At 49.1% G+C, this 12870-nt stretch overlaps 1 protein-coding gene across 6 annotated transcripts in view; it reads right to left on the reverse strand.

The window, feature by feature from the left end:
• Positions 1-4723: 4723 nt before the first annotated feature.
• The window catches only part of LOC112670773 (tyrosine-protein kinase ZAP-70), a 31139-nt gene continuing 22992 nt past the window's right edge, over positions 4724-12870 (reverse strand). For 5 of the 6 annotated variants that reach the window (XM_025464722.3, XM_025464697.3, XM_025464714.3 and 2 more), the window contains 10 exons: positions 11140-11278; positions 10969-11050; positions 10844-10890; positions 10572-10623; positions 9323-9515; positions 8560-8766; positions 6919-7111; positions 6687-6827; positions 6468-6580; positions 4724-5233 (listed from right to left, as the gene is read on the reverse strand). In XM_025464722.3, the coding sequence (XP_025320507.3) occupies positions 5110-5233; positions 6468-6580; positions 6687-6827; positions 6919-7111; positions 8560-8766; positions 9323-9515; positions 10572-10623; positions 10844-10890; positions 10969-11050; positions 11140-11278 (1291 nt within the window). In that variant the 3' untranslated portion in view covers positions 4724-5109. Of the gene's footprint in view, positions 5234-6467; positions 6581-6686; positions 6845-6918; positions 7112-8559; positions 8767-9322; positions 9516-10571; positions 10624-10843; positions 10891-10968; positions 11051-11139; positions 11279-12870 lie in introns of all 6 variants that reach the window. The other variant, XR_003143231.3, reaches the window with a different exon arrangement.

The raw sequence follows: 12870 nt of genomic DNA on the forward strand, positions 1-12870 counted from the left end.
CACACACACACAAATAATCTGATTTTTAAATGGGCAGAGGACCTGAACAGATATTTTTCCAAAAGACATACAGATGACCAACAGACACATGAAAAGATGCTCAACACCACTCATCATCAGGGAAATGTAAAACAAAACCACAATGAGATATCACCTTACACCTGTCAAAATGGCTAAAATCAAAATGACAAGAACTAACAAGTGTTGGTGAGAATGTGGCACAAAGGGAGCTCTCATATACTGTTGGTAGGAATGTAAATTGGTATAGCTATTGTGAAAAAGAGTATAGAGGTTTCTCCCCAAAATTAAAAATAGAAATGCCATATGATCCAGTAATTCCACTACTGGCTATTTACCCAAAGAAAATGAAAACACTAATTCAAAAGGATAGATGCACTCCTATGCTTATTGCACCATTATTTATAATAGCAAAGATATAGAAGCAGCCCAAGTGTCCATCAAAAGAAAAATGGATAACGAAGATGTCACACACACACACACACACACGATATTATACAGTCATAAAAAAGGATGAGATCATGCCATACGTAACTACATGGATGGCCCTAGAGGGTACTATAGTAAGGGAAATAAGTCAGACTGGGAAAGACAACACTACATGATTTCACTTATATGTGGAATCTTTAAAAATGAATAAATAAACAAACAGCAGTAAAATCATATCCATAAACACAGAACAAATTGATGGCTGCCAGGGGGGAAGGAGTGGGGGATGGAGAAAATGGGTAAGGGGGAGTGGGAGATTCAGGCTTCCAGTTATGTAATCAATAAGTCACAGGAATGAAAGCAGCATAAGGAATATACTCAGTGATGTTGTAATAGTGTTGCATGGTGACAGATAGTAGCTACATTCATGATGAGCAGAGCCTACAGTATAAACTTGTTGATTCACTATGTTGTACACCCAAAACTAATGTAACATTGTGGGTAAACTATACTCAAATTTAAAAACTAAAAAAAACAAAAACCCAACACTCTATGCCAGGAAGCCAACCATGTACCTGGAACTAGGGGGTGGGGTTGGGAGGGGATAGTATGAATTGCTTCCTAGCAAGCCACGAGGAAATACAAAAGAAAAAGGTGCCACTTGTCTCCCACAGGGGTCATTGCTCCAGGGATGTCCCTTTACTGGCCTCAGCAGCCACATTCAAACACAACATTCTGCTCACTCAGAACCTCTTTTGGTTTCCAAAAGCATGTTCTCTCACCTCCACATACTGTTCCTTCTGCCTGGAACACTTTCTTCACCTCTCCCCCAGCCAAATCTCACTCACCTTACAAGGGATTCAACTTAGAAATTACCTCCTATAGGAAGCCCACAGACTGACCCCCTCTCAGCTCGGTCAAGAGCCTCTTCTGAACCCCCAGAGCCCTGTGGGCTTCCACCATCACAGCAGTGGTTACTCTGCCCCATAACACACATTTCCAGAATAAGCACATTGCAGCATTATATAGGAGGAGTGAAATCTCTTTTTGGAGAAAGAGGTGAGTTCTATGTAGTATTGGGTGCTTGAAGAGAGGGGCAAAGATCCAGTTTGGGGTCAGCATTTGAAAGAACATTCTAAAAATTCTACCCCACTCACCAGCCTGGGCTGCCTTGGTAGGTGATGAGCTGCTCATCATAGTAAGGTAAACAAGCAGGTATCAGAAACTATTTCCCTCAGCTCCCCTCTCCTACACCCAGGAAGTCTAGGCTGAGGCCAGTCCTTGTTTGAGTGGAAGTGAAGTGTGGTGGGAAATGAGAGGTACAGATGGAGAGAGCCAGATGGAAATGGACCAAGATGGACAGAAAACAAAACGAGAGAACAAGCAATGGAGAAAGAAAGATGTAGGGGGAGCTGATCTCCACTAACTACACCCCAAGACACCATTTGTGACAACATGGATGGACCTTGAGCATATCATGCTAAGCAAGATAATTCAGAGAAAGACAAGTACTATTTGATATCACTTATTATGTGCAATCTAAAAAAGTCAGACCTGTAAAGAACAGAATAAAATGGTGATTACCAGAGAATGGGGGTGCAGGGGAATACAATCAATGGTGTTTACAAAGAGTACAAACTTGCAATGAGTAGTGAATAAGCCATAGACATCTTATGCACAGTACAGTGAGTATAGTCAATAATACTGTACTACGATGTAATATGATAAATATTGCTTTGATGGCAATCATATTACAGCATATAAATGTATCAAAGTAACATGCTGTACACCTTAAATTTACAAATTATAACATTTCAAATGTATCAAATAATAATTTTTTTAAATGAAGAGAAAAAAGAATCTCCAGCAGAGTAAACAGTAATTGCAAAAAGCCCAAGGAGAGGCAAGAGTCAGCATGGATAGGTTTGGGGAAGCCAAAAAGGGGGTGCAATTTCTTGGTCGGAGCTGCCGGTAGGAAATATCCTGCAAGTTGTTCTGGGGTGAATGGATTGCACGGGACAAGAGTTGGGGCCTGGAGACCAGGGTGGAGCCTGGGAAGAGATGTCCAAAAGCTGAACCGGAGCAAGGACCAGATTTGAGGATCTGAACACCCTTGGCTTGGAAAACAGCGGCACCTGGTGGTACCTACGTGGAATTGCACCTTCTTTCATTGGCTCAACATTTATTGCCATCACATATAGAGTTCCCTATGTATTTGACACTTAGAGGGGATCGTTTTTAAACATTCCTTCCTATAAAGTAAAATTATTTTCAGCAATAATCATAAAATAAAAAAATAATAATGATGACCATAAAAGAAATACAGACAGTGAAAATATACTTCCCTTCTGATAGAAAACTCAACCTAATAACAAATGATTGTCCAGTCACTAACAAGTGAGTTGTAATAAAACTGAAATAGCAGCACCTGGGTGGCTCAGCGGTTGAGCGCCTGCCTTTGGCTCAGGGTGTGACCCCTGGGTCCTGGGATCAAGTCCCGCATCGAGCTTTCCGTAAGGAGCCTGCTTCTCCCTCTGCCTATGTCTCTGCCTCTCTCTGTCTCTCATGAATAAATAAATAAAATCTTTTTTTTTTTTTAAACAGGCTCCATGCACTGGGAGCCCGATGTGGGATTCGATCCCGGGTCTCCAGGATCACGCCCTGGGCCAAAGGCAGGCGCTAAACCACTGCACCACCCAGGGATCCCAAATAAATAAAATCTTAAAAAAAAAAACAAAAACCTGAATATCTGCAAACACAATTCGGGAAGCCACAGAATCTTGCCATTGATGTAATATTTTTTCTTGATTTGCTCGTTAGTTTTAAAACAATTTAAAGACAATGCTTGCGTCTTAATGGTGTCATTCAAATTCAGTAATATAGTTCGCATATGAACTAATATGCACATTTACCAACTAAAAGTCTTATATGTCATGGTTTTCAAGGCTTCACTGTTTTAAACGTTAAGCACAAAATCTCCAAATGGTCACCCAGAATGATAAAATGGAAGTAATTCAAGTTTGTGTGTTTATCTTTACAATCAGTGTTTGTCTATTTTGAATCTAAATGCAAAAAGATATTGGCTCACAGTGCTTGGAGACCCTCAAATAAAGTAAATTACAAATTACCCTCCAAATGAACTCACAAAGCCCAGAGTCTTGGTGTGTCTGGAGTTGATGGCACAACTGGGGCTCTCTGAATTAATTTCCACATAGAGTACCATTAAAGCTCATTCAAGAAAATGCTAATATGGGGCTTACATATAAATTATTAAAACTCAACAATAAATGGTGAAATCCGAGTGAGGCCTGTACCTAATAATCCCCATGTCAAGTTCCTGGCTCTAGGGTCTTCTCATCGGCATTAGCCACCTGGGCCTCACACTCCCACAGATAAAGACCCCACCCTTCCCCCATAGTTCCACAAAACAGCCACAGGGTTTCTAAACCTTCACAAACAAAAAGAAAGAAAACTTGCCTTCCCAGAAGCTGTAGAAAATCTCTTTGCCTCTCCCTGGCACAGAGTGGGTTTCATGGCTGCCCTTGAGCCAATGCCTCTAGAGAGCCAAGCCAAGAGGATGAGACAATGGCTGGGAACTAGGGATAGGGCCAATCACAGCTGAGGAAAGGGTAGACGTTCAGAAGAGAAATTCAGGAGCCTGGCTCCACCTCCCCCAACCTGTTGGGTTCTGTGCTCTGACATCCAATTTTCCACGTGGGGAGTGCTCGCTTTGGCAGCACAAATACCAATTTTCCACGTGGAGAAACTGAGGCAGCAAGCACTTGGGGACAGGACTTCTCAGTAGGAGTGAGCTGACACTTGGGACACCAGGCAATGAAGATCCCAGCTGTGACTGTCTAAGGAGGAAGGTGGGGCAGCTAATGAGGGTGCTGGGTGATAGAATCACCTGAAGACGTAAAATGCACCAATTTGGGACCCGGGGTGGGAGGAGGGGTTGGCATTTGTTAAAATCACTCCAAGTGACACCAACATTCAGCCAGCATGGAGAGCACCCACCTAATGCAACCCACAAAGACAGGGAAACTGAGGCCCAGCGGTGTGCCTGCCTCAGTTCCCCCACTCTGCCATAGCTCCTCACTAGTACAGGGATGTCCTCAGGGCAGAGGAGTGGGAAGACCAGACCCCCCAGACCCTGGGGATCACGTTCGAGCACACCCAAGAGAAGCTGTTTACAGGCACTTCTCTTTGACCCCTTCCAATGACCTAGCCCCTTTCCTGGTTCCCCCTTCACCCCAGAAAAAATGAGGGACTCAAACAAGAGAGAAGCTGAGTTTATTACAATGACTGAGGTCTTGCCACCTGAGAGTTCCCAGAGTCTTCCCCCTCAGGACACAGAGGAAGGAGGGTCCTTCTTGTAAGCAATGTGCCCTCAGCTCAAGGCTCTTCGGTAGATTCTAGCCCAAGAACAGGTTACAAAACCCCACCCTCCCGGGCCTTCCCTCCTCCCCCAACTGGAGAGGACAGGTAACCAGGTGAGGAACCCTAGATCAGTATGAACCTGAGGCCTCAACCGCCTGCCTTACCACGGCCCAGCTGGTAAGGTTTGGGGAGAGGAGTGAGCTGACTTCAGCCAAACTGGAGGTCCTACGATGGGGCTGAAGCTGGGGCATCATGGTTTGCAGGCCCCAGGCAGGCTGGAGTTCAGACAGAAGAAGCTTCAACCCCCTTTCCACACCCCGGGAGGTCCTCAGCCTTGCTTGCCACGCTATAATAGTAGGCCCGCATGCGCTGCTCCACAGCTTGGAAGTCTGGGCGGTCCTCCCACCTGTGGGAGGTTGGGTAGATCCAAGCCACTGACCATATTCCCACAACCCAACTTCACCTGGAGGGTAGACATGCATGGGGCTTAGAAAATCAATGAGGTTGTCAGGGTGGTGGAGTTTGGGGGTAATGGAGAGGTTTCGTGGGTGTGAGAGGACTAGAATTCAGGTGTTGCCATACCACATAATAGAAGAGCTGCCAACATACAGAATGTTGGAGGAACCACCTGTTGTGTGTTAACAGGTGAAGACTTGGGGAACTGAATTCATTAGGAGTTGGGGTAACAACTATCAACCCAGAGGATCTGGGATACTGTACATATGCTGAGACCCAGTGTATTTGAGTACTGGGTGCAGGCTTATACAGATGGAAGTATGCTGCTCCTAATCTAGCAGAACACTGGAACATTGACAGTGGGTTCAGCTTATGGAAAGTTGGGCCTATTAAAGATGCTAGCCTCTTTCAGTATTGGGGTGTTGGTGTACTATTTCCCAATGGGGGCCAGGTTAACACATGTTGAATGGACTGATCATTTATTATTTATCATAAATAGGGTATCTATTTACCGGGTGGCTTGGGTGTTTGGATGTCAATGTCAGAGGTGTTGGCCAGTGGAATAATGGATGTTGGGGTAGGAAAGGTATCAAATGTTAGAATACCCATGCATTGCATGGCCCAATGTAGGCTAATAGCTTTTTTGGGGGTGCATGTTGCCTATTGTCTGATGGGAAGTTGAAATATTGATAATTTCAGGAGTTGGGGTGTTCAAGTATTGAGTTTGAACACCAGACAGGGGTGAAGGTTTTGAATATATTGAGTTTTTGGATGCTATAGTGTTGGCCTGTGAGGGTAAATAGGTGTTGGATGGTGGGGGATTGAGGAATTAGACTGGAGTATTATCCCATGCCCTGACCATTGGTACCATATTTTGGTTAACAGAGTACTGACTTGTTTGGGTATTGTAGGATCAGTGTGTTGAGTGTTGGCTGGTAGGGGACTGAGGTTTTAGATGCTGGAGCAGTAGGTGTCTACAGGTAGGGTGTTATGATGTTGGCCCAGTGTCAGTGTGTTGAGGCATTGAGCATGGGTGCAGAAAGTAAAGGTACCGAGTGTTGGAAAGGCTGTGAACTGGGTGAGTCTTGGGTGGGATGAGTTTTGTACTCTTGGGCACCACAAGCTCTAGCCCTAGGCCCAGGTGTCAGTTCAGCCAGGTACCCTTCCCTCCCACTGGCACTTACTTGTAGATCCAACAGTCCTTCATGAGTGTGTACATTTCAGGTGGACACTCTAGGGGGCACTCCATCCTCTTGCCCTGCTCAATGAAGGCTATGACCTCAGGGCCCTTCATCTTCTGCTCAAACCAGAACCAAGTGCAATGTGAGTACTAGGGTCACCTCACCCTTATCGCCCCCACTTCCCACACAGCTGCCCGCCCACCCACCTCTGCCCCTGCCTGCCTTGTAGGGCTTCTGGCCATAGGAGAAGGCCTCCCACATGGTGACCCCGTAGCTCCAGACATCACTGCGGCTGGAGAACTTGCGGAAGTTGAAGCACTCGGGCGCATACCACTTGAGTGGCCACTTCCCCGCTGAGCGGGCCTGAGAATGGAGAGATGCTGCCAGGGCAGGGCTTGGGGACCCTCCACCCACCAACCTCATCCACCTGGGCACCAGAGGGGTGGGGACTCACAGTGTAATAGCTGTCGTCGGCACCCAGTGCCTTGGAGAGACCAAAGTCACTGATCTTGGCGTAGTGCCGGTTGACTAGCAGGACATTGCGGGCCGCCAGGTCACGGTGCACAAAGTTTTTCTCCTCCAGGTACTTCATCCCCATGGACACCTGGTGCAGCAGCTCTGCCACATTGCTGATAGGGATCTCCTCCCTGGGGTGCAGGGGAAGGCAGGGTCACCTGGGAGGAGGCAGCCCAGGTTCCCCAGGGGGTAAAGCCCACTTCTCTGATGCAGCTGAGCCTGTGTTCAGCAGGTGCTTGTTGGGCATCTGCTGTGTGCCAGGCACAGGGCTGGGGATATGGCGGGAGGTGAACAAAAAGGCAAAACCCTCTGTCCTCATCTAGTCTTGAGGCTTTTCATCTAGTCTTTGAGGCTCCCACATACTGTTACCAAACTTACACATTTACCTGAGCCTCTATATATCTTCAGAGGGGGCTAATAGGCATCTCAAAATTAGTAAAGACAAAGTTCCTGATTGTTCACACACATGCACACACAACTGGCTCTCCCCACTGTCCCCTTTCTTCTCCAGCAGCTACATCCTTTCATTTACTTAGGCCAGAAGCACTAGCCTTGCCGTCAGCAACTCTTTCTCACACTCAGCTTCCAACCTGAGTTGGAAGCACTCAGCACAGGCAACTCTGCCTTCGGAATCCCTCCAGAATCCTCCTACTACTTCCCACCTCATCTTCTGCCACCATGATCCAGCCCTCATCATCATTAGCCTGGACCAAAACAGTCACCCTGCCCTCGCCCCCGTGGTCTGTCCTCCTCACACAGGAGTCAAGTCCTGCCACTTCTCCACTCAGAGCCTCCTAGGGCTCCCACCTCACTTCGGGTAAAAGTCCAAGGTCTCCCCAGGGCCCGTAAGGCCCTGCACGATCTGCCCTCCCACCTTCCTACCCACATCAGCCCTTTCTCCCTCTCTCCTCTTCATGTGCTCTGTTGCAGGCACGGAGCCTTCCTCACAGTTCCTCCACTACCCTGGGCAAAGACAGCCTCAGGGCTTTTGTACTGGCTGTGCCCTCTGCCTGGACCGCTCTTCCTCCACAGCTCCACTTTAGTTTACAAACCTCACCTTCTCACTTTTCATCTCCCACCCTGACACTTCCAGTCCTCTTTTTTATAGTAAATATTTTCCAACATACTCTATGTTGTATTATAATTATTCATGAAAACCTCTCTTCCCCAACCAGGATACAGGACAGAGATCTTTGTCTCTTTTGTTCAAAGATGAATCCCTGGGGCTGGTAATAGTCCCTCTTTCAGAGAAATTGCCCAGTAAACACTTGTGGAATAACTGAATGCATAAGCCAGGGTATACCACAAATGCACATGCACCAGTGAGAATGTGAGTGGATGGGCACATGTCTCAGTGAGTGTCAAAGATCATGTCTGTGACGGTGAGAGTTTGAAGCATAAGGACATCTGTGCTGTTAACAGCTCTGCTTTGTGGGTGTGAGTGTGGATGTCAGGGTGTGCAGGGGTGGCAGGAGTCATGCGGAAATGAGTGTGCTCCTGGGTGGGGCACATTCATAAGTGGATGGATGAACCTGCTAGGCCCACAAGCTCCAAACACCCAGCCCACCCTGGGGCTCACTTCTTCCCAAGCAGGAACTTGTGCAGGGGCCCACCGCCCGCCATCTCCATGACGAGCATGAGGGCCTCGGCCTGGCAGACACCGATGAGCCGCACAATGTAGGGGTTGTCCAGCTGGTGCATGATCTGTGCCTCACGCATCATCTCATCCTTGTCTGTCTTCTCCGTGCTATGCTTCAGCACCTTGATGGCCACATCAATCTGCTTCCTGCCAGGGTGGGCACCAGAGTCAGCAGGGGCCTTCTCAGCCCCTCATGTCCACCCAGCCTGCCTCTCCTCTCTCCAGACATATGTGGTGGATACTGTGGTTTGTCACCTGGCTCTCCCGTCAGGGCCCAGGCACACACTTCCTTAGCTGCCAGGAGCTTTGGCTAGAACAGCTCATGGCCAACGCCCTCACCAAGGACCGCCCCTACTGAAACAACTTCAGAGTTACCCTCCCCAGAGGCGGCCTGTATCCAGTGAGCAGTCAACCTAAGGGGACAAGGGGGACCCTCTGCAGCTCTCCTGGGATGGGTGAGGCCTCTGTTGCAACCACAGCTAGCCCACTTCTCCCTGCCCCAGGCCTGCCTCTCCCACACTCTCCAGTGTTGTCCCTGAGCCTCCCAGGTCACCCCCTAGCGTGTAGTCTCTCCTGGCCCAGGGTGTGTGTCCCATCCTGGATATCACATCCTGGCTCCAACCTCCAAGGTGTGGTGAGTCCACTCCCCTCCTCTGCACCCCCCCAACAGGAGTTCCCCAATCTATGGCAGAGGTGGCCATACTTGCGCATGCGGTAGACGCCCTGGCGTACTGAGCCAAAGTTGCCACAGCCGAGTTCTATGTCAGCCATGAGGAGGTTCTCACGCTTCAGGAAGAGCTTCTTGTCCTTGAGCTCCTCAGGATCGCTGTAGGGGCTCTCATACACACTTGTGTCCATGGGCATTGACTGTGCTTTCTCTGAGGATGCTAGGCGTGCTGGGCACATACACACAGCCATGCACTCCCAAGTCAGGATGAGGGAGTGGGATGAGGCAGGGGAACGAGGAAGTCATGGCAGCCTTGGCACCCACAGAGCATACACCCCAGACAGTGGCGCACCATCCAGAGTATGCCCAGGCACATGGGTATGTGTATGTGTTCATGTACACATGTGCACTCGTGTGTGTTCCTGGTCTCATCTGTGGGTGAGCTGGGAAGAAATGTTCAAGTGGATCCCAAAGGCACGTGCATCTCTGTGCAACAGGTGACCACGTGTGCTCCTGTGTGTTCACACATATGCACCCACATATACATTCACCCACGTCTCTGTGTATGATGGGGTCCAAAGGCGTGTCTGCATGAGTAGTAACTGTTAGTGTGCCAGCTGGAGGATGCATATCTTGTCCTTGAATGTATTCACTGACATGTCAATGCCTGCCCGCGTCTGTGGATGCACCACATAGCCATGTTGACAAGCACTCCAAGATGAGCCTCCATGTGCACATGCAACCATGTGTGTTCTCTGCGCACATAGGGACCTCCTTGCATCTACACATCAAACACATTAGCATCTGCAGCAGGGCATCTCAGGAACTTGGGCTCAAATCCCACCCCCACTACTGCCTAACTGCAGGACCTTATTAAGCTAGTCACCCTCCTTTCTCATCTTAAAGATAAGAAGAATTGCCATAACTGCCTTATATGGCATGTCAGAAACATTCCATAAGCACAGTCACACGAGCATGAAGTGTGACTGGCACGTAGTAGATGCTGAACAAATGTGTGTCTGTAGCCCAGGTGACCCAGGCATGGCCAGATGTATGCCCCTGCATGTCCACATGTACCCCATGTACATGCACACAGGCAGGCATGCTGGATGCGCACCCATGCGGATGTATACAGGCACAGGGTTTGCACAGAGCAAATCAAGCCAATTGCCACAAGTCAGGCCTGACCCATATTCCTCCCCTGCCACACCCCAGGGCCAAGCCAGGGACCTTGATCTAGCCTGGCATGAACCCCACACGCACACCTCTACCTCTGTCAGCTTACCTGGTTCAGGGGTGTATCCATCTGAGTTGAGGGTGTCAATCCGCCTGTGAGCCTGAAGATCATGAGGTCAGCAAGGTCAGCAGGGTTCGAGCTGAGGGCACTGGGCCCTTAGACCCATATTCTTAGAGGACTCACAGGGACAGCACTGGGGGGACCTTCTGTTCCACGGCAATCCTACTCTCCATCCCAGCCTCACCCTGGGAAGAGGACCCACCACCCACCTGCCCAGCTCCATCCCTCAGGACCCAACCCTGAGATGCCAGCTAACTCACTTGGGTGAACGTGGATGGGTGGGCTGGAAGTGTGGGAGCAGCAGCCTCTGGAGGAGCAGAAGGGACAGTGAGAGGGTGGGGCACAGGGTCTCTCACTCACCTCTCGTCCCTCACCACCCACTTACCTGAGCTGGCGTTGGTGTTGGGGCAAGCGTCCTTCAGGCAGTAGATGAGCCCATCTGCCTTTAGCTTCAGGTACTCTACCAGCTGCAGGGAGGCAGTGTCAGGGTCAAGGCTCCTCTCTTCCTCAGATCCCTAAGCAACGCCCCCATCAACAAGGTAGATGGGCAGCTTACCTGCCAGAGCGTGTCAAACTTGGTCCCCTCAGGAATACAGTATTTGCCTGCCTTGTCCTGGCTGATGAGGTAGTGGTACACTGTTTTCCCATAGATCAGGGACAGTGCATACGTGCCCTGCTCCTTCCGGGGCCTCAACCTGGCAAGGGGAAAGAGGGGATGTCACTCCTATAATCACCTGGGCCTCTCTGGTGGTGACCCCTGCTGGGCCCAGTTTCCATGCATACTCTTGCACACACACATACGACCATGGGCTCTGCCCCTGATGGTCTCATGGAGAAGTGGCAGGGACTAGGGGCGCCAAGGTCAGGCCCGACTTAACCTACAGACCGGCTGGTAACAGGCTGGTGGGGTGCAGTGGGGTGGAGGAGGAGAATGAGAAGAGGATGGCAGTGTCCACAGGGAGACACACTTGTCCAAGGGCCAACATGTGACCATCCACAGGGGAATCCTGGCCTTCCCACAGTGGACACTCAGCCCTGAATAGCCTGATATTCAGCTACCCACAGCTGAACACCTGGCCATCCAGAGGAGAACTCTGAGCCACCCACAAGCAGACACCTGGTCCTCTATGGCTGAGTATGCGGCCTTCCATAGGGGACACTCAGCCACCCACAGGGGATACCTGACCATCCATTGGAGGGATATTTGGCCATCTGTGGTAGACACACAGCCACTCACAGAGGACACACAAATCTATGCAAGTAGACTTAAAATATTCTCTTGGGGAGAGAAAGCCATTTTGACATGAAAAACAACAGAAGTAACCACAACTCTAGCTCCTGGGGCACCTGTGCACAGATCAGAATAAGTCTCCTCATCATGACAACAGATCCACTAGTCACTGTAATAGACTGCCCTTTGACAGAATGAGACCCTTGATTGTCCTCTGCTGGAAATTTGCTAAAATAAATAAGCAAATCTTCCTTGCTTATGAATGAGAGTTGAACCCCTCAAAGATGGTGGTTTTGTGTGTAAGAACCTGTCTGCTCACACACAGCTCCACGTACATGAACCAGTCTAACCGCCCCCCAACATACACACACACACACACACACACACACACACACAACAACTTAGAGCTAGATGCTCTCCTCCCACGGTGAAACCAATCAACATCTCCCACAAAACATTTGTTTGCAGTCACTGACACAAGGTTCTATTCCAAAATTAAGTGAAAATTTCCAATGGAGAATGGTCAGCAACTGGTCCTGGAGGTCTTGGGACTTGTAGAACAAGTTGTAGGCAGCTGACCAATAATCTTAGGAAGTGCACTGAGGTACGGAAGAGTTGGCTGGTGGCAGGCAGCAGGGAATAGGCAACAGGATGGCCTGCAGATGCTGTAAGCTCTCTGACAGGACTTGGGCCCTGCCCATGGATGTTCATTTATCAGACAAATGTTTACTGAGTGTGAACCATGCGCCAGGTATTGTTCTAAGGGCAGGGATACAATGATACAAAAGAGATGTGAGCCCACCTCATAATCAATCCCTTCCTTAGACCAGAGGGATGGAAAATATCCTCTAAATTGCCACGGCAAAACCTGATAGTGGTACAGAGGAGCAGCAAGTTCCCCAGAGAACAAGGCAGTGAAGGATGATACAGTTCCCAGGCTAGCCCACAGCAGTCAGGGGTACATGAAGAGATAAGAAACCAGAGTACAGGGTGATAGGGGAGCACCAAAGGACGAAGAAGAGAGCCCACAACAAACTAAAAAGCAAATGCCCCACA

Source organism: Canis lupus, chromosome 10, assembly GCF_003254725.2.
Source record: "Canis lupus dingo isolate Sandy chromosome 10, ASM325472v2, whole genome shotgun sequence".
In the NCBI taxonomy this organism is placed as follows: Eukaryota; Metazoa; Chordata; class Mammalia; order Carnivora; family Canidae; genus Canis; species Canis lupus.